This window comes from Python bivittatus, unplaced genomic scaffold (genome assembly GCF_059951505.1).
Source record: "Python bivittatus isolate LINGU-HERP-01145 unplaced genomic scaffold, Pbiv_v1 ctg000020_np1212, whole genome shotgun sequence".
In the NCBI taxonomy this organism is placed as follows: Eukaryota; Metazoa; Chordata; class Lepidosauria; order Squamata; family Pythonidae; genus Python; species Python bivittatus.
The window spans coordinates 91,473,572-91,495,000 of record NW_028277030.1 but is presented as its reverse complement, the minus strand read 5'-3'; the positions used below and the strand labels follow the sequence as shown (position 1 = coordinate 91,495,000).

Genomic DNA, 21,429 nt, shown 5'->3' with positions numbered 1-21,429 from the left:
GTAATTCTCCAGTACTAATATGAGAATGTCAAGCTGTGGAATGTCCTTAGGAAAATAGGACTCCCAGAACATCTTATTGTCCTCATGTAAAATCTATACTTAGGACAAGAAGCCAGAGACTGTATGAAACATGACAAAGCAGACTGGCTCCAGGTTGAAAAGGGAGTGAGACAGGCTGTCTCCTTATTTATTCAACCTATATGCTGAATATCTGAGCCAATTTGATGTAGTGGTTAAAGGCAATGGGATAAAAATCAGGAGGCTGTAAGTTCTAGCCCTGCCCCAGGTGTGAAGCCAGCTGGGTGACTTTGGGCCAGTCACTCCCTCTCAGTCCTAGGAAGACGACAATGGGAAACCACTTGCCAGGAAAACTACAGGGACTTGTCCAGGCAGTTGCCAGGAGACAAGACTGACTTGAAGGCACACAAACACAAAGATGAATATATATGAAGGCAAGATGGATTGCAAGAAAATAACAGTGGTTGTAAAAATGGAGGAAGAAACATCAAGAATCTGTGCTACGCTGATGACACTACTCTTGACAGGTGAAAATCCAAATCATCTGCAGTGATGAAAGTCAAGGAGAAGAGTGAAAAAATTGGGAGTAAGATTAAATATAAAGAAGACCAAGCCAATGATAACAAGTACAGCAATCAGCCTTAAAATGGACAATGAACACATGGAAGTGGTGGATAGCTTCTGCCTTTCAGGATTGACTATCAACAATAAAGGAACCAGCAGTCAAGCAATACACCACAGACTAGCCCTTGGTAGGGCAGCCATGAAGGCTTTGGAAAAGGTATTCAGAGGCTGTGACATGTCTTCACCTAGATTAAAATTATGCAGGCAATAATGTTCACTGTGACAATTTATGGAAGCAAAAGTTAGACTTCGAAGAAGCAGACTAGAAACAGTATCTTTGCTTTTAAATGTTTGTATTGGAGAAGACTCTGGAGAATACCATGTGCAGCCAGAAAAGCAAACAAATGGGTTATAAAACAAATCAATCCAGAGTTCTCACTTGAGGTCCAAACGCTCAGGCTAAGACTATCATCTTCTGGATATATTATGTGAAGACTCAACCCTTGAAAAGTTCATAATATTGGGAAAAGTGGAAGGAAACAGAGGACAACTAATAGCAAGGTGGATGGATTCATTACAACAGCAATGAATGGACTACTGAGGGACCTTGAAGGCCAGGTTGAGGACAGATCACCTTGAAGCAAGTCTATCTATACAGTCACTAAAAGTGGACATGGAATTGATGGCATTTAATCAACCAGTCTGAGATCAGCTGCTGTAATAACCAATATCAGTTGCACTGAATTAGAAAAGTCATATTTTCAAGCTGTGCATTTCATGACTTGCTTCACAATATTGCTTCTGTTACTCCCTTCTCATTACAGCATATAAGGAGCAATTATTTTCTGGTAACTCATTCTGCATTGATTAACGTAACAGCCATACAGATGTTTATATCATCAAGGGATGACTGCAATTACCATGTAAATTAGCACGCTTCATCTGAAAGCCTATCTCTCAAAAAGACCTCTTAAACTCCTCTTATCTTCAAAGTGTCCTGCACTTTCAGAAGTAAATATTGGTCAGCAATATTTTAGAAATTAAGAAGAATTCCTTGTAGGCTAAACAATGATTGTTGTTGTTTTGGTTCAAAATAGTAAGTCTTTGCAGCTACACTGAGGTTAGATCCCATCACTAAATTTCACTGTAGCTCATGGGTATTCCTGCATATCACATTTACATTTAATTCATTCTCAAAAGCACTTAGGGCAGTTTTTTGTGGTAATACCTCATTCTTTCCTCTCATTAATCATGTTGGGTTTGACCTACAGATATTGATAGGTCTAAACTCATAGAGTGCCCTTGAATTATATAAACACAAGAAGCTCCCTTAGCACTGGTTTTGTTTATTTATTAAAATTATTTCCTTTAGTTCTATGCACATACACCTGGGGTGCCTTACAAGAATTAAAAATGCAAATGATAAAGCAGAAAGAAACCCAACAATCAGGGGTGAAACTAAAATCACTACCATCCAAATCAATTGGTTAATAATTAAGAGATCAGCAATACAGGTGGGTTTTTGCCATTTTCCTAAATAAGTGGTAAAGTGGGGACCATATGCCCTTCTCTGGGGAGCGGTTTCCATAGCCTGGAATCCACACAGGAGAAAGGTTTCTCCTACATGCTAGATGAGCTGCTACCATTATGGATTTGCAGAACTGCCTGTCTCCAGTCCCACAAGATCTGTCAGAATGAGCATGCTTCAGATTTCCTGTATGAAACAAAGTCATCTAATGAGACACAAGACATGGGCCTTCTCTGTTGCAGTGCCTGCCCTTTGGAACAGCATATAAATGTCCCTCTCCCTGTTGGCCTTCTCTAAGGCCTTAAAAACTATTAAAAAACTAAGATGTTGGATGAACCCATCTGGTCACTCTTTTGGAAAGTGCACATGGTGTGATTTGCCCTCAGTTGTCTGTTGTTTCGTGTTAGTGCAAGTCCAGTTACTGGTTTGTTTTTTTCTAACCATTTTCTAACCATTTACATTCATGTTGGTAGAAAACCAGTATAGAATAACAACAACAAAAATAACAACACAAGAACAACTTATACCATTGGTTCATCTAGCTTAGTCTTAGCATTGCCTACTGAGTTCAGGGCTTCGGGCAGAGACTGAATATAAGACTTTTAGCAGGCAAAATATGTACGTTATAATGGAACTTTGATAGCCAATATTTCCTATCTATAAAAATAATGCTTTAACTCTTATAACTAACTTATACATGGCTTTCTCTTCTTGTGTAAAGAATTTGATTTGCCTAGTTCATTCTGAATTAATCATAATTTTGTAGGTCTGTTTTCTCCCTCCTGGCAAAACTCTTTCAGACTTAATTCTTGTCTCTGATGACTTGCAGAGGTGATCTGATATGTAATCATGTGATATCACTCTTAATAAAATCTTACAGTCAATGGAACTTAATTCAGTAATCCCAACAGCATTGTCATAGAAGTCAGCCATTTATTTAAGGAGACAGAAACTACAGAATTTCACAGTTATAATGTAAGTCTTTCTCTTGAGTAGCTTCATATTTAAACTCCTTTGAATTTTTCTCACAACAAAAAGAAAGATCAAGGTCCCCCCCTTCTTATTCTCACATTTATCTATCATGCTCTGTGTAACTTATTACTGTCTTTCAGCATAATCAGAAAGTATGATTCATACCTGATAAAATTCAACATGCCCATTTATTTTATGCAGCAAGTCATTATTGTCCTTTTTCAAACATTTCAAACAATTAATCAAATGGACCGACAAAAAAAGCCCATGCCATTATATCATACCAAAAATTAAAAGAAGATTCCCTATCAAAGAAAAATCACATACTGAAGGCAAAATTGGAAAATATATGAACCAGATCCTCCATTTCTAGATCCTATACTGTAAGTATGTGATGGCCCAATCTGGATCAGAACCTAACCTTTCCCCATTTCCCTTGCCTGAAAACAAAGCACCCCATAAGATCCATTGACACATTTTATATACTGTATTGCTTAATATGGCCTCAAGGGTTCCCATTTCTATTTGGAGGCTTTGAAGAAGTTGGGTTGTGGTCCACCACTTCCAAACTTCAACATATGCTTATTGTGCATGTTTGGAAAATGGTTGCAATAAATTATAATTCAATTTCAGTGAAGCAGAAGGTTTTTTTTCACACAAAATAGGGTTGTGTAAAGCTCTGAAGTAGTCCTTTGCTTTGATAAAAGACTATAGGTGCACAGAAGCCTCTTCCAATGGCTACTGAAACAGCTAGGAGAGGCCTCAAGGCAAACCCTAATACAGAATATTTAGGGATTTGGTTATACTTCTCTACCTCAGAGGGTACCGGACAACCCTCAGTCCCATTCAGTTTTATTCTCATTCCCCTAGAAGGTATTGTTGTTCTTTTAAGAGACTGAGTAGACTTTAGTTGAGGGCATCTGCTTCCCTTGAGCAGAAGGCCAGTATTGTACAATGCTTGTTTATGTAACAAGTGGAAATCAAAAATCTTCCTACAGCCCTGTCTCTGCAGCAGGTTGTTTTCTCAGAGCAGATGTGAATACATTAAATCACCAAAGTTTGTGTGAAGGGGGAACTTAAAGCATATGAACGTTTAACCTCCTCATTTTTCACTGAATGCATTACATTTCTGCCACTCATAAAGAACTGGAATATTTGAAGAATAGCCTCAATGACTAAACATGTTCCTTCCTGCCACCCCCAGATTCTATCTTTTTTAAATAGCTGTGATGGATAATTCAGTTCTGAAGTACAAACTCTTTGAAAATACCCCCAAACAGGCTTTTATTTTTGTTCAGCAATGCGATCATATACTATAACTGTTTATCCAAGCAGAAATACAGAATCTGAATGCCATTAAAAAAGAAAGTGGATGCGTCATATCCAGCAAACTGCGTACTTAATTTCTGAATCCATAAACTCACATATTTCTATCCAAATTTCACACCCAAATTCTGGCTGTTGCTGAAAGACACATATTACCCAGGATATTTCTTAAAACAAGTAAATCCTTTGTAGAACTTTGTTCACAAAGTTAGTATGCAAATCTGGCCAAGATACAACATTTTTGACATTTTGCCAGTCTCCTAAGAATGGCTGCATTTATGCAAAAGTTTCCAAAGAATGCCAGCTTGATACCACTCAGACCAATTAATGATTTGATTCATTTCTTGGTTAAAATACAAACTGGTTAGAAACGTCAGGTGGATGAACTGCAAGTTATTTTTTACCTAAAGGACCAAGGTTGCTTTTTCCTCTTTTTACAAAACACAGCAAAATGTATCAGAATTATTCTGTATTTCCCTAGTGTTAATAGCAGTCACTTTCAGAAGCTAACCATTCAGCACACAATTAAGGGACAAATGTACCATCTGCTTGATGGATGGGCGAGGCCTATAGGACCATCTGTTTAATTACAGTGGAAAACTAATAGATACTGTTAGTTCAACCTCTAATAAACATTTCCTTGTATTTTTACCTCCGCATCTTGAAAAGTAGGGTTTTTTTTTCTTTCCATATTTGAACAGAGATATTCTACTGCAAAATATGTGGGTGTCAAATATGTTGTGAAGAACAGGAATTTTCCTTTTATAATATAGAAGGGAGGATTTAAAGGGGAAAACTGAACATGTGCGTATGTACCTTACCTAGTCAACCCAATGTATATGATCTTGGTTACATTTTGCACAAAACAACCATTCTGAGTATCTTGGTCCTTCTCAGGACAAGACAAACAAACAACAACAGAACCTCTCAACCATTATGAAAATTCTCTACTGATTTCCCTACCCTTCCCTGGTTCCTCAGAAGGATTCTTGCATTTAATAGACATCATCCAAGCCTGAATGATCACTATATAAAGATTTTTAAAAACCCATCCCACAGTCAGTTGTCTTCCATTGGATAATAGGCAAGGAAATGAAGCCCACAACAATACCAGATGAAGCCTGGTAACAGATTTTAAAGTCTGGTTATTAAGATATATAAATAGTGACAACTGACTTGCCAACTTTTAAAAAAAACATATTGTGGTTGGTGATACTGCTTTGCTCTAGAACAGAGAGCACTGATAATGAGAGGCAAAATGAATAACAATATTTATCCCTGGCTTCTTTATATTTATAATTCTAAACATAAAAAGAACAGGAAATAATCGATATACTATTTACCATCTGCATATAGAGGCACAGATATATTCTGATGGATTTGACCGTAAGGCTTTTCGATAGCTTCTGGATATGTGATAAAAACAGTGAAACAGCTGATTTCCAACAAAGTTCACCCAATGGTATGGTAAAAATATCCCTACTCTCCAAAAAGTAAACATTAACCATCACATCATGATGGCTCTCTGAAGAAACTGCAATTTTTAAACAGAGAAGAAAGTGGCTACCTTTAAATATTATATTAAGGCAAAACTGTGGCTTATTTGGTTTGGGTTTAGCATAATGTGTGAAGCCAGGCTTTGTAAACTATGAGGTATGACTTTTATATAGTGGCATAAAAGAATCTGACCATGTGACAAAGTTAGAAAGTTTTGTCATGTAGTCTCAACAGAATTAGTAAACTCTTAAGAAGAAAACAAAGGAAGGACATTCCAATTTTTAACATACAGTGGTACCTCTACTTACGAACTTAATCCGTTCCGTGACTCTGATCGCAAGTCGAGTTGGTCGCAAGTTGAAGTAAATTTTCCCATAAGGTTCAATGTAATTACTGTTAATCCGTTCCGGCGTCCGCGGACCATGTGGCAGGGGAGGAAAAACGGCTGCTGACCACGTGGCAGGGCGGAAAATAGCCACGGACCACGTGGCACAGGCGGAAAAATGGCCGCGGACCACGTGGAACGGGCGGAAAATGGCCACGGACCACGTGGAACGGGCGGAAAATGGCCGCGGATCCGGTTCGTAAGTCAAGGCGAGTTCGTAAGTAGAGGTAAATTTTTGGGGCTGGAGCTGATCGTATCTCGAAAAATTCGTAAGTAGGGGCGTTCGTAAGTAGAGGCACCACTGTACATTTATAATTTCAAGGCAATTTGAATTTAGGAGATAATTCTACTAATTATTCATAAAAAGATAGATTTCTATAATAGCAACTAACCAAAATATTATATACAACTATCACTTTCTCAATCTTTAAATCAACTTTACAAAGTAGTTTTAGTTTGGTGCTGTGATTTTTATATTTAAAGACTTACTGTTGTTGATGTTTTTAAATTGTACACTGTCTTTTTTTTTAGCAAAAAGGCCTTATAGAAATAGAAGTGAATAAATAAATCCATTCAATGAAACTAAGACTGTTGAAGACTGGAACAAATTATTAAATCTGTTCTCTCCTAGCTAAGATCTAGATATGATTCTGGCCTGAATCACATCATTTCATATGTTGATATTGGACTCAGAGCATCAGCTGAAAATTAGGGCCTTGACAATCAATTACATCATAGATTCCTTGTCAAGATATTGTAGAATACAGAAGGTGGTACATACATTTTTAAAATATAAATAATTTCCTAAGTCAGTACCACACTTTTCAAATGTTATAAATACTACATATAATAGAATCTCCATACCTGATCATGACTGCTCCCATAGCTGTGATCTAGTTGCAACATCAACAGATCTTTACCCTTGTTTTAGAGAAAGATTGTTCTCCTTCCACTAATTTGATATGAAAAATTCACCTTCCTTTGCTCACTGTTCATGTCTGCGCGTATATGTGTGTACCCATGTACATGGTTATTCCTTTTACTCTCAACACCTCTGGACACATATGACTTTTCCATGAATTAATAAATAAAATAAATATAAGTACACTCCATATAACTGAGAAATTAATTCCATATAATAAAGAAATATGATACATAGGGAGCCACTTTTGGAGAATAATATTCTGCAACCTCATTTGGGGGAAAACAGATCACAAATGACACCCTTTTGCCTATATCCAAATTTAACTTTATGACCCAGTTATCTTTCTTCACAAAGAATTATTGGGGTGATTTAACTTGTCTTCTTAACCCTCCCACAGTAACTGAGACTGTATCAATCCCATCATATCCTTTCCAATTTATTGATTACCGCTACTCACATCTTAGATTACATGAAATAAACAAATTCTGTGTGAATTGCCATGCTAGTACCACTAGCCCTTCAATGGGATGCCACTGGTAAAATATCTGAGGGCTTATCCTCATTACCCAGTTGCCCAATCAGCAGAACCAGCCAGTAACTATTTCTGGAGGGCAGGAATGATGACACTGCCCTCTATGAATCCCCCCACTCACCCTCAAAGTGACCTCAGGGCATGCTTCTCTGTTCCACTTTCAAAATACACTTTCCCGTCTTATGTTGCCTGGAGTGCTTCTGCCCATTTGGGACAGAGAGTTCAGATTATTTTAGGTTCACCTCAGCAGTCCATTGGCTATTTTGCAAAGGAAGGACCACCCATTCAATTGAGGCAGTGTTTGTAATGCACCTTAATAGCTTTTATACCTTCCCTTGACAGCACTACTGAAATAGTAGAGTGGTTATCTTCGTTTAGCACAGAAAAAGTTGCCAGCCTGAAACCGAGCAGAATTTTTTAAATTGTAATTTTTCTCTTCTTGAGTAGCTAATTTTCTCTCTTAATAAGTCCTATTTTTGTTTTTGTTTTTAAAGGCCCAATGGGAAAACTAGCTATGCAAAAAAAGAAAAATATTTCTTTTTAAACATATCTTCTGTATACTATTTCTTAACTTAACCACTCTGCTACTTCAGCAGTGCTGGTAAAAGGAGGTATAGAACCTATTACGACTTATTAGAGTAGAACAGGGTATAAAGAAGTACCTTTTTAAAAAGTTGCGAATTGCAGTTGCATATATGTGTATTTTAATACCTAAAATTTCTATATATGACTTCAATTTAACTTTGTATGTATGTGTGTTTGTGTGTGTGTATATGCACACATAGATACAGGTTGTTGTTGTTGTTTAGTCGTTAAGTCGTGTCCGACTCTTCGTGACCCCATGAACCATATTGCGCCAGGCTTTCCTGTCCTTCACTGCCTCCCTGAGTTTGCTCAGTTTCATGCTCAATAGATACAGGTAGTCCTTGCTTAATGACTGCCCTGTTTAGCAACCATTCAAACATACAATGGCAATGAAAAAGTACATTTATGAATGGTCCTCAAACTTACAATGGTTGCAGTGTTCTGTGGTCACACAATCACAATTCAGGTACTTGGCAACCAGTGCAAATTTACGATGGTCACAGCATCCTGCAGTCACACAATCACTGTTTGTGACCTTCACAGCTGGTTTCCAACAAGCAAAGTCAATGGGGAAGCTGGCAGTAAGTCACAAGTCACAGTCATGTGACATCATGCTTAACGACTGCGGTAGAACTCACATTGTAAGCTGGGTGCAGTCACATGATGTTAACAACCATGTTGCTTAGTGACTGAGTTGCCAATCCCAATTACAGTTGTTAAGTGAGGACTACCTGTACCCAAGTATCTATGTTCAGGAAAACTTGACTACAGGAAGAAAATTAGTGGGGAAAATACATCAGCCTACAGTCTGGCCTGACTACCTTACAAACTGTTGCAAAATGTCTCCGTACAGACAGGATTGTTTCAAGCCAGCATGAGCACAGCCCAGGAGCAGTTTATAAATTATAAATGTGGATATACTCTAATACTCTAATTCTCCCATTCCATTTAATATTTAGATGTTACAAGTATGTATAAAAAAGCAACTATCTTTCATCCACACTCTCTCCCTCCCTCCCTCCCTCTCTCTCTCTCTCTCACACACACACACACACATTCCCATTAGGTCCAGTTGGGATGAGCATCAAACACAGTGTAGAAATGCAGTGTACTAAAAGAGAAATGATTTCCTTAGCATAGCATCATTATTTTCTTCCCTAAATAGGCAAGAACTTTGATATATATAGCACTTGCATAGTTACTTAAAGCCACAATAGTTATACCTTAGTTGAATGTCCTTTAAAAACTGCAGTTGCAGCTGTTCATTACCATTTACGTCATGTGTTAGAAAATCCTTACCCAGAAAAGAACACATGGACTACTTTAAAAGTAACATGGCAGAAAGCCCAGCTATAAAGCACTGCAAACTAGGCCACTATTTGTTCACTCCAAGATCACGGGTAAAAGCAGATACATTGAACAGAGATGCTTCAAATTACATGGAGCAACTGCATCAGCAGACTATTCATTATGCATGCAAAACAAACTCTGTAACATACACAATGGAAAATCTCAATTGTATGAAGTCAATGGGAAACATTGCCCTACACCTGTAATCCATTGATCCTAGGTATTCTTTCCTCATTTAAATAATTAGCATGTCCCTGCCAGAGGGCTTATCTGTTTACAGTGCAACTGAGGAAGCCAGAATCCTGATTTTGGTATTGGACTTAGTTCAGTTGTGGCGGTCTTAGTTAGGGTGGCTGTAGGAGGGAGACCAAGCTGAGGCTTTTAAACATTGAATAGGGAGAAATCATTCAGTAACAGTCAGTTATTGGCTCAGAGCTGAGGTTGCAGCAAGGTGCCCCGTCCAATGCAACCTTTCTTAAAGAAGTCCTGATCTGATGGCTGAAGAAACCGGAAGCCACGCCATGCAGTTGCATTGAATGTCAAGATGGCAGCAGAGGTTAGCACCAGAAACCTTGGGTCAGAGCTCTGGCCAAAGAAAACCTCAGCAAACAAACCCTGAAATGTCTAAATCATTCCAGAAACAGGAAAAGGTACAAGACAAATAATGTGCATTGTTTGTTCCTGATTATGAAGGAATGTTAAGATGAAGGAATATCTAGTAAGACTGAAGATTTTAGCAATAGCTTGCTAACCATAATATCAATTTGAGAGAAAAAAAATATGACTAGGGGATCTATGGCCCTAACCTCAAAGACATAAAGGTTTTGTGACTCTTGTAGGAAGGGATTACTCATCAGTTGATAAGCACTTTTTTTTTTTTTTTTTTTGGAAGTCTACCCTATAACCTTGAAATTTCATGAAAGTCTCCCATTTAAGAACTAACCAGGCTCATCTCTGCTTAGCTTTCAAGGTCAGCTAATTCTTGCCACCTGTTAAGTTCTGATAAACGTACTGAACTGCACATATTATGGAATATTTGAGGTTCTGTGTTTAAAAACACTGTTCTCTTGTAAGCATATAGGCTCATTGAATAATTCCCTTAGGGACTTCTGGAGGAAGAATAGCAGTCTGAAAAGCAGAGCCAATGACCGCAGCCAAGAACGAAGAGCCGGCGAGTAGAACGGCTCTTCGAATCTCTCCAGACAAGAAGAGGATGAGAGATAGCCCACAAATGCTCCAGACAGTAGATAGCAGTCTCTAGCAGGTTTTGAGCACTGGGAGATGAGGGAATAGCCATCTTGCTCAAATAGTGGTTAGCACCTTTGAAAGGACACTAAGTTTGCATATTTCCTTTCTAATCACTTTTGGAAATTGCTTGTTAACTACTTTTCCACTGTTAGAAACCTTTGGATTGACAAGTTTGAAAGCACCAGGTGAGTTTGCCTTCAATCCTTGATGAAAGAAAGTTTAAACTACAAGCTTAAGATCTTAATTAAAAAAAAAACAACAACAAAAGGTTGATTAAAACTTTGATTTTAGAAAGCTACAAACAGACTAAGGGTCCAGATAAATTTGAAATAAGATTTTGGAATTAATTATAAAGAATCCTTCCTGTGGGAAAATGCTTTTAAAAAAATTTTTATTAAAAAAAAACATAGTAAGATTTTAAGAATTGAACACTACAGGGAACTAAAGATTTCAGTTAAAGGAGAAGAACACATAAACTTGACTAACAGTTACAGAATGGTGCAAAATATTCTAACACTGAAAATACTGAAGGACACTTTTGAAAAATGGAATCAGAAGTTAAGATTAACATTGTTAACAGCAATAGCTGCCTCTATGGATAGACTGTGTCTAAAAGATGTTATGGAAGAGGAACAGGTTTTATGTGACAAGACAGAGACTGAGTTGAAAGTGGATTTACAAATAACAGGCTACAAGAATGACATGGAAAAAGATGTTACAATGGACATACAAAAGAAACTGGCTGTTTTAATAATTAAAAGGCATAGAAACAATAAACCAAGAGAGTGACCTGGATAACTTTTCTATATTGGATTTACAAAAGAGGCTTCTTAAAGTTTTGAACAATTTTGTGAGAAGGAACAAAGAAGAAATGAAAAGAAATCAAATTCTCGGACATTATTTGAATGGACTAAAGATCAAGATTGTTAGAAGAGGAAGGAATATAAAGTTGGTTTATTTCATCAAGGTTAAAATAGATATGTTATTTCTGGTAACCCTTAATGGACTCTTGCTGACACCAGGATTGAAGTGACATGGATTTATGGATTTGTTTATAGATAAGAGATGGGATATGAGAAGAGATCATTTGTTGTAATTTAAGAGGAGGTGAAAAGTTACTAAAATTGTTTATACTTGTTGTAATGAAGGATGGAATTCCTATATATATATTCTTTTCTTTACTATATTTTTTTCTTTTTTCCTTCTATTCTTTATGACTTTCCTTTCCCCCCCCCCTTTGCACCTTTTACACTTTCCTTCTATTTTCTATCTTTCTTTTAGTGTGTATTAATTTTTACTAGTGTAATTATATCCTTTAATAAAATTCCTTGAAAAAAAAATTGAATGATTCCCTTAGGTCTTCTATTTGTGTTCTGTAATGGGCTTCTCTGAGCTTGTACAGGGAAACTTCAGCTTGGTTTTAGCAAAATGCTATCCTGTAAAAGGCACTGCATGAACTGAAAGACAGAATCAGCCTCTTAATGTCAAAGTAGGTTGATAATTATTTATTTAATTATTTATAATGATTTATTTTATAATTATTTATGGTAGAGGACAGACTTACTGCTGCAAAGGACATTGCACTGTACTTTCCCATTTAGAGTAAGTCAGGGCTTGGGGAAAAAACAGGGAAACGACTTTGGAAGGAAAAAGAAAGTGGGCTAAGAGCCTGAAAGTGAAGCAGTCATGAAATGGTAGTCATGTGCTAATACTTTAGCATAACAAAAGCTAGCAGGGAAAGTGAAACAGCTTTTTAAAATGCAAAGTATACAAGTTAGTGACTCAATTCAAAATATCAAAAACTTTTTATGAGTGAAAGGAGAGTTAGCTATCTTAGAAGATCGGTCTCCATAATTACAGACACCTGCTGGGATTAAAATTGAACGAACATTGAACATTTTCCTTCTGAGAGAGTTTATAAGTGAATGATTTACAAACTTCTGGGAGCCAAGGGAGTTTTTTTCCCACAAGTTAAAATATCAGGCCACCCTGCCTAGTACATTCTCCTGCCTCTCTATGTGGAAGCAATGGGATCGTTCAATCACAGCCAAAAATGAGAATAAGTAAGCTGAAGGGCTGAGCTTTAGTGATGGCTGATGGCTTTGAAAGCCACCCAAGAGCAAGGATTCATGCAGAGATTCAGCAGCCAGCCATCCTATATGACTAGACATTTTGGCTGGGACTTTTATTATTCTGCAACTTTCACTCAGGATACCAACCTTTTCTCCCCACAACATATGTCAATTTCTAATGTATATTAAGATCTGGTTTTCAAACTTTTTTTTTTTTTTTGGATTTCTGTTCAGACTGATACAATGAGGTAGTAATGCTGGACAGCACTTCAGATTCAGAGGTTTAAAGGTGCTTTAGAACATGCAGGGCACCCATATAGCCCGCCTGCAACTCCTTAAAGCAGTCGTGTCTTTTCCCAGGTACACACAGGTGCCCTCCATACCTACACCACATCTGCAGCAAAAGACTTACCTGGTTTAAGGAGTTGCAAACAGCTGCTGCAGAGAGGCCCCTACACAACCTAAAACATCTTTTTACCTCTGAATCCGAAATACTGCATAGCCCTCTTACCTATTAATTCTGTTCTACCTGTTGAGTTATCATAGTCTGTATTTATGCTTAATAAACTGCCATACATTCTAGAGCATAGCTTGATATTAATGTGATTATTTCACAGTGTGTGACTCCTTTTTTTTTTTAAAGATGATGTACTGCTTACCATTGTATGGCTGTGTTCATATGGCACACTAAATTACAAACTTACCAACTAATCATAGCCTAGAATGTTGCATTCCAGCCAGTGTGGTTATACTATGGATTATTATGTCATATGAATCCCCAAAATTGGGTTAAGTCAATTATGTTTAAATTAACTATGGGTATGTGCTATAGGAACCATTCATAAGTGATAGCAATTGATTCAATTGTACTCAACTGTTAGGAGGATTATGAATATAACTAAATGTATTAAACACTTTTATCCCACACTTTCCCCAGTCAGCTTAACACAACAACTCAATGTATTTTGCTAGTCTTCAACCAATGTCTGTAGAGAGATTTGAACCTACCTCTGCTAGGACTCACATCCTACCACATATTCTATACCACTCTGTCATTGACTTGAATGAATTCTGGATTACCTTCTGAATTAGCCCCTTTGCTCAAAAGGAACTGCAACCAATCCAATAATTTCCTTAAATGTCATTTCTGTTTATTTATGTTAAGCTAGATGTCATTGTATATTACCAGGGTACCATATAAATGTTGATTTATATATACTTAATTAAAATTCAACAGGGATATATGCAACATTATAACAATAATTTGAAATGAATGGCTCTAATGCAGAGGAAAATGTGTAGAACTTATTTCTGCAATTCCATGATAGGAATGAGCAAGGTTTGACCCACAGTTATTGCTGAAATATGGGGAGATGCAGTCCAAGAACTTCTGGAAAATTACAGGCTGGCTGTCTCTGTGTACCACAAGGTAAGTAATTCCAAGGAAGGAAAATATGAAAATCTCATAGTCTCTTAGTTTGTATGACCATTAATATGTTTATAGCAACACAGGAACATAGGATCAGAAATAAAATGAACTAAAATCAAAGATGATATATAGATCTCTTAATATTTAGGCAAAAAGGTAAGATGGCATTTAGAATATGTATAAAGCACCCCACATTTTTATCTGTCCAAGTTATAATATATCCACATAAATTGCAATTTTTAAATAAAAGATCAAGTATCATCCATCATCTTAATCTGAAGTCACACTTCATTTGCAAAGCATTTAAATTTCATTCCTAGGACTACATAGATTTTATATCTAGGGTCAAGAACTTTTTCATCCATACACACTAGGTTGAATTGTACTTAGTTCACACTGAAATCAATGTGAAAAGTTACAAAATGGGAACTTACTCTCATGAACAAAGCTAGCCAGAACTTTGAAGATACCAGCTAAAGTTTATCTCTGTTGCATTCTTGGAATGATTCTCCAACCCATCTTCATTCCATGCAAGTATCAGTGTACGCAACGTAGGAAACAGAATGTTTGTTTGCTGGACTTCTATGCTCCTCCATTTGAAACCAACTCTGAGTGGCTTCCATATCCTATTGATGTAAGTCAGTTTTAAAGCTACAGTTTCTAAAACACAAATAATACAATCCAAAACAGAAGAAAACAGAACACTGGGGATAAATAGATCTCTATATTCGTTACACTTTAGATTATAAGAGAGGGAACTCACAACATTCTGTCTCCCAAGGCCTGTTGAAAAAGCCAGGTTTTGATGGCCTTTCTGAAACCTAGCAGGGCATGGGTTGAGATTTGGATCTCAGGAGGAATGCTATTCCAAAGAAAGGGGACAATAATTGAAAAGGCACACCTCCACGGCCCCTGAAAATGGCAGCCATTAAATGAGGGGACCTAAAGTAAGATCTTCTACAAGATCTTATCGATGGATGGATTGGGAGAAGGCAATCCTGAAGATATTTAGGTCCTCTATCTGGGGAAATTATCCTTATTGCAAACCAACCCTCTCACTGAATGAACACTTTGCAAGTGAATAGTTGGCTGTTAAGCAGCAGAATCATCAGCTCATGCCAGATGCACCTTAAAAACCACATGTTGTCCAATGGATAATGTTCAGCTCAGAAATCTAGTTTTTTTAAAAAACATTGAGACCCAGCAATCTCGGTGTCAACATGTAATATGTTTGGGTGAGCAGTGAGGGCCCAGAGAGCAGTGTAGTATAGCTGTTGCTGGCCCCGGCACTACAAAATGAAAAATAAAGGCTGGGTCCTGTCCTGACCTGACAAGTATAAGGCTCAGCTATTGCAACATCACTTCCTTTCCCAAAATGCATTTGGGTCCTTTCCCCAACACACAAGTCCTTGAAGTGCTAGCAGATTCATACAAGGAGTGGGAGAATATGTCTCTACCCAGTACCAGGCTGAGCTTTGGAAAAAGTGGGGGAGAAGGGAAAGTGGGTGTGTCCCTGTTGCCCACCATCCAATAAGCCTTCTTTAAAGCTGAATTAAGTGCTGGGTCCAACTGCCTGGCTCCCTGCCCACTCCCTTCTCTGGTCCTCTATAGAGATTTCCTGAGCATTCCTATTGGATTACAAGGAATGCTGGACAAAGGCAGGGTCCAGAGGTATTTGGGACAGGAGAAAGTAGCTGCTAGCTGGTTGGTATCAGGGAGGGATCCAACCCCTCAGCCTTTAAGAGCTTGCAGGAGATTCAGGGCCTGATGATATGTCACGATGTTAACCTGACATGATGTCAGTGGGTGGCTGGCCTTAGGTGCAACCTTTCATTCCCTTTTGCTGTTATTTCAGCTTTTTTAAAAAGGGTGACAATGATCAGTCTTAAAGGAAAGAGGTAAAGAAAGGAATAAGGTATAAAATGTAATATTCTTTAGAAACAGAAAGACAGAGATTATTTATAGAAGTGGCAGCTAAAGGCCAGATTGGCCCAGCAGATGAAGCGTCAACCATGAACCTATTTTCCACCTGTGGTCACTTTTACACTTTCAAGAATCCCTGTATTTAAAGTGGAATTTACAAAATATCCAGAATATAATCAACCTCTACCAAGGCTATAAGGTATTTGTATATTACAGTCAATGCAGAAAATAAATTATCATTATTAACAAGTTGTTCTATGGGTATAATAGGTCACTCTTCTCCAATGTGAAAGCCTGTGGTTGTATTGGGACTACACCTCCCAGAATCCTGAGATATCATGGCCCCCAGGACAGTACCCAGAATTCTTAGCCATCATGGACATCCCAACATATCTGAAGGATAGTAGGTTTGGAAAAGCCCACACAAACCTCAGAAAGTATATTTACTGGCCTTGATGCATACAATTCACTGATAGTTTACAACATACTACATCACTTGCCTAATGAGTACTTTTAACATGCTTTAGTGAGGAATTTTGCAACAAACATTACATACATTCATTTCTACTGGAAACACATGTAGTTTTTTGCAGAGGTTGGGATCTCAGCTGGACTGTAAATGGAAATCAAGCTAACAATAGAAAAGATGTATTATTACACGTAGACGTTTCCGCTTCAGATATGAAGCTGCAACAACTGTTTATACAGGACACTCACCTCGAAATACATTAGGGAAGGCATCAGTAGAAGGTGACATTCCTGAGGACTTTCTCAAATGATTCAAAGGCACTCTTTCCCCTTGGATACCATCTCTGGTCTGCCCGTACTCCAAAAAATCTGCAGAGCCTGACTTTTGCGCTATTTCACTGGGTTCATCTGAAATCTCATGAGTCCAGTCTGCGGATCGGCTAAATGCCCCTGCCAAACTAGCAGATCTCTGTTTCTTGGTTGGTGCCTTCTCTTTCAGTCGAGAGGGCTCCCGTCTCCTTTTAAAGAGGGGGCTCTGTGAAGGGGAAAGGCAAGGCGAATGATTTGGAGAACTCAGCTGCCTAGTGGTGGTTTTGATGTAGCATGGGTTGATGAAAGGGTAAGGTTTAAAACATTTGGAAGTGTGCACTGGGCTGCTGGAGACATCCTCTGAGGAACAAGTCCCATTTTTCATTTCCACCGAAAAGCCCTCCTCCGCTGCTTCTTTGCTAGTTGACAAACTCCATTTCCTGTCTGTGGCCACGGCAACCCGATCCCTGCCTCCATCTGCTGGATCAGCCTCTCTTTCGGCACCTGTACATTCAACAGCAATTACTTCAGTCTCAGACTCACCAGCTGGGGGTGGGAAATTAAAGACTGAACTGCCCAGAAGAGTCCCGTTTTCTTCAGCTGCAGCAATGGGAGTAGAGAAGTCTCCTTCTTCACCAGCAGGTTGCTCCTCTTCTGTTGGCAGTTGCTCAGGTTCTTCCTGCATCTCAGACACACTGCTGCAGGAATGCCCCATGCCATTTGCCCCTTCTTGCACTTCAGTCTGACAGCTTGGGACATATTCTGTGATTTCTGATTTAGCAGAGACTGGCTGCTCGGTATCCGGGCTACTGTCTTTGTCACTGCTGCGTGAAAGAAACCTTTCAAAATCTAATGGGGTTGCTTGAGAATTAGCCATGTGTAGGTCCATTGTTTTGGTGCCCTGCTGCTCAGTTCCAACGTTAATTGTCCCCTGCTGCTGCTGCTGCTGCTGCTGCAGTCTAATTGCCTGCTGAATATCAGAAAGCAAATCCTCTTGTTCGGTGGCTGAATGGAAACTGTATATATCCGTATCCGAGCCAGAGCTGGTTCTTTGTCCATCTTGCGGCTCGACAGCTGCAGGGCGAGTTTCATTTGTATTTTCAAAATGCTCTGCATCGGTATCCGAGAGACCCCCTTCATCTGCAGAAATGCTTATATCGGGAGTTTTGGTGAGAATCGAGTGAGCACTGTCCAGCTCTCCTGTTTGCCCGGCCTGGCTTTCTAAAACATCCTCTCTCGAGCTGCTGGTTCCATCTTTAGACTTGGAGAGGTTTTTCCTGATGCGCAGATTGGAAAAGACAGATGCCCTGGCTTCAGACTTGCCCTTCTTTTTCGTCGATTCGCTCCCTTTCCCGTGCCGGCCCAGGCTCTTCTTGCTCCCCCCTCCTTTCTTTGTGCCCTCGGCATCCCTGGGCCCAGAAGCATCCTCGCCACCTTCGTGCACATCACCTGCGTTCCTCTTCAGCTTCCCATCCTGGTTTCCCATGGTGTTCAGCGGTTGGGCACTGTTAGGAATCAAGCCATGCTGCTTGGCTTCACTCACCTGGGCAGGCAAGCAGGCCCTCTCAAGTAATCCAGGGTTGTTTTCGAGCGGCGGTGATGCAAGGGGAGCAAAGGCTTGCTCTGAGTCTCTCCCGGCTGCTCGAGCTGCTTTTTTGCATAATGTGCTGCCAGCATAAGGCTCCTCTGAGACATGCTCAGTAGAGCACTGAGAGACGCCGACAGCTCCTTCCAACGGCAGTTCCTGGTATCGTTGCCTTTTCAGCCCACCTCGGCTCCCCTCCTGGCTCTTGTGGCTAGAGGGGAAGAATAGTGCCTTGACAACAGGAACTTTTTTCTCCAGTGCCTCAATCCCCTGCATTGTCAGCTTGTAGGAGGTCACTTTGTCACAGAGTGGCTTAGGGGTCAGGACTTCAAAAGTTTCCATTCCTGGAATTGGGTGTTGTGGAGAGGAGGAGGAGGAGGAAGAAAAAGAACAAAAAAGAAAAAATTAAACCTCATGCTCCAAAACAACTTTCTGGCTATTCAACAGTAAATCTGGGAAATTATGTTGCTTTCTGTAGTAGTGAAAATTAATTAATTCAGTCAAGCTTTTTTGGTAAACAATATTAATTTGCTCTTGCTTTTATGAGAATCGGCGCTCCATTTTTTCTACTTGAGAAAAGACAAGCACACCATTCTAACACACACGCAGCCACACTGGGCTATGCTTTAAATAGATAAACAGCAATATATAAATAAGCAATAGTGTTTTGCAAGAAGTGCTATAGGTTAATTATATTATAGATTACTGAGATTATTGGTCTAACTGACCATTCAGAAATACATTTGTATTCCAAGGGGGTATGAATAGTGATAATCCTCCAAGGGATGAGCCTCATCAATATTCAGCACATACTCATTGTTCCTTAAAATTAAAAGAGAGAGAGAGAGAGAACAAGCACATTTGGTACCAAAAATAATTTGGAAAGATACAAATCTAATATAAGGTGCATCTCAAGGATTTCCACACTGGCAATATTGTGTTGCTTCTACAAGCTTTATAAAAATTACTTTTATGATTCAATATGGCCTGTTAAATATAATTGTGCATACTCTTTTGTGCATATTAATCCTTCCTGTAAAAATACCACATAGTCTCACACAGATTATCATCATGAGATTACATTATTTTAAATTAATTTATCTGAAAAGAAAAAGTGAGACCTGCCCTTGTAAATCAAACTAAGTTTCATCTGTTTCATCATCTGACAGCAGCCTTCCTGACATTTGTGATTATTAGAAGGCCCAGATTTCGGAAAGAGGATTTTTAAATATTTAATACCAGACTTGTAAAATATATCCATGGCTCACTTTCAGCATTTTAGAGTAATTCTCACTGAATTCAACAGGGACCCTGCTAAAAAAATATACATAAACAAATAAACAAACTGTAATAAAGTTTATACAGAGCCCCCATAATCAATATACATAAACATCCTGCAGATTAATATTATCCTTTAAGTATTTGCATATTTATAAGTTTCACTGCTTACGAATCATAATGCGCACTGATTTCTAAAATCTGATTAAAATCAGTTTAATTAAAAAATTAAAAGCGTTGCAACATTAAGCTGAAATTTATGCTAGCATCATAGCCTAAAGAAATTTTACTAGAGTAAATCTACACACAGTAGGGCAGTGTTGTCCAAACTTGGCCACTTTAAGATGAGTGGACTTCCACTCCCAGAATTCCCCAGCCAGTCATGCTGGCTGGGGAATTCTGGGAGTTGAAGTCCACTCATCTTAAAGTGGCCAAGTTTGGACAACACTGCAGTAGGGCCTCTCAATGATCTTAGATTCTCAGTTTAAACAACTTTCAGGAGCCCTTGCTTTGGAATTTACTTCTGCTCTCCTAATGGGATATGTATTTACTCATAATAATAAGTGCCATTTTAGTGTAGAAAGCATAGGCATTGAGAAAATAGAAATAACAAAATGAAAACATTTAGCTATGTATGACCCCCAATGGCTATTGATTATAAAAACTTCCAAAAACAATCCTTAAGTGGATTACAACAAAAAGTGTCCATGTTGTAATCCACTTAAGGCTCCTATATAACATCAGTTTAGGAAAAGGAAAAATGTGTTTCTTGAGAGTTGAGATTTCATCTTCACTGTGACACAGTACCAGTATCTTGCATGCATTATCAGGTCATATAACTTAGTTTAGCCTTAAAAAAATAAGCATGATTTCTTATTTTAATTCAAGATACGTTTTGCTTTGTTTTTACCAGTGGATATTTTGGCAAGCGATAGCAACCGGGCCTATTCCTTTTAAATAGCTCCCCACTTAGCAGAAGTGAACAGATATTCTCAACCAGGGAATATATTCAGTTGATATTATTGAACTAAGCGTTGTGATTAAACAGAAATCTCAATTGTTTCAATACAGTTACATAATGGACAAGTTGAGACCTAGGAAAACAGGTTGAAGCTAAAAACTAGGGCTTCCTATTGTTCATTAAAGAAAAAAATGTTGGGCTGTTTCTGAGTAGGAACACTTAGGAAGTGCAATAGTAAAACAGGAGAAGATTTGGTGATCAAATGATTAATTGCACATTTATTTTGTGGAGCTGCGTAGAGGGCCATGCGTGAAGTATCACTTTTAAGGTTAAGATCCATCAGAAGGACTGGGTAGAGTCAAGTCCAGTGTGATCAGAGGCTTAAAATAATGTTAATTATTATTAATATAAATAAAATAAAGGTTCCCCCTTGGATAGATTTTGATTTGTCTTTAAAAACTCCAGTGAAACATA

General features: G+C 38.4%; 1 protein-coding gene across 1 annotated transcript in view; it reads right to left on the bottom strand.

Moving 5' to 3' along the window:
• The window catches only part of FMN2 (formin 2), a 175,343-nt gene extending 156,573 nt beyond the window's left edge, over positions 1–18,770 (bottom strand). Inside the window, exon 1 of the mRNA XM_088143933.1 lies at positions 17,072–18,770. Within this exon, the coding sequence (XP_088000059.1) occupies positions 17,072–18,617 (1,546 nt within the window). The 5' untranslated portion in view covers positions 18,618–18,770. The remainder of the gene's footprint in view (positions 1–17,071) is intronic.
• Between the last annotated feature and the right edge of the window lie 2,659 nt (positions 18,771–21,429).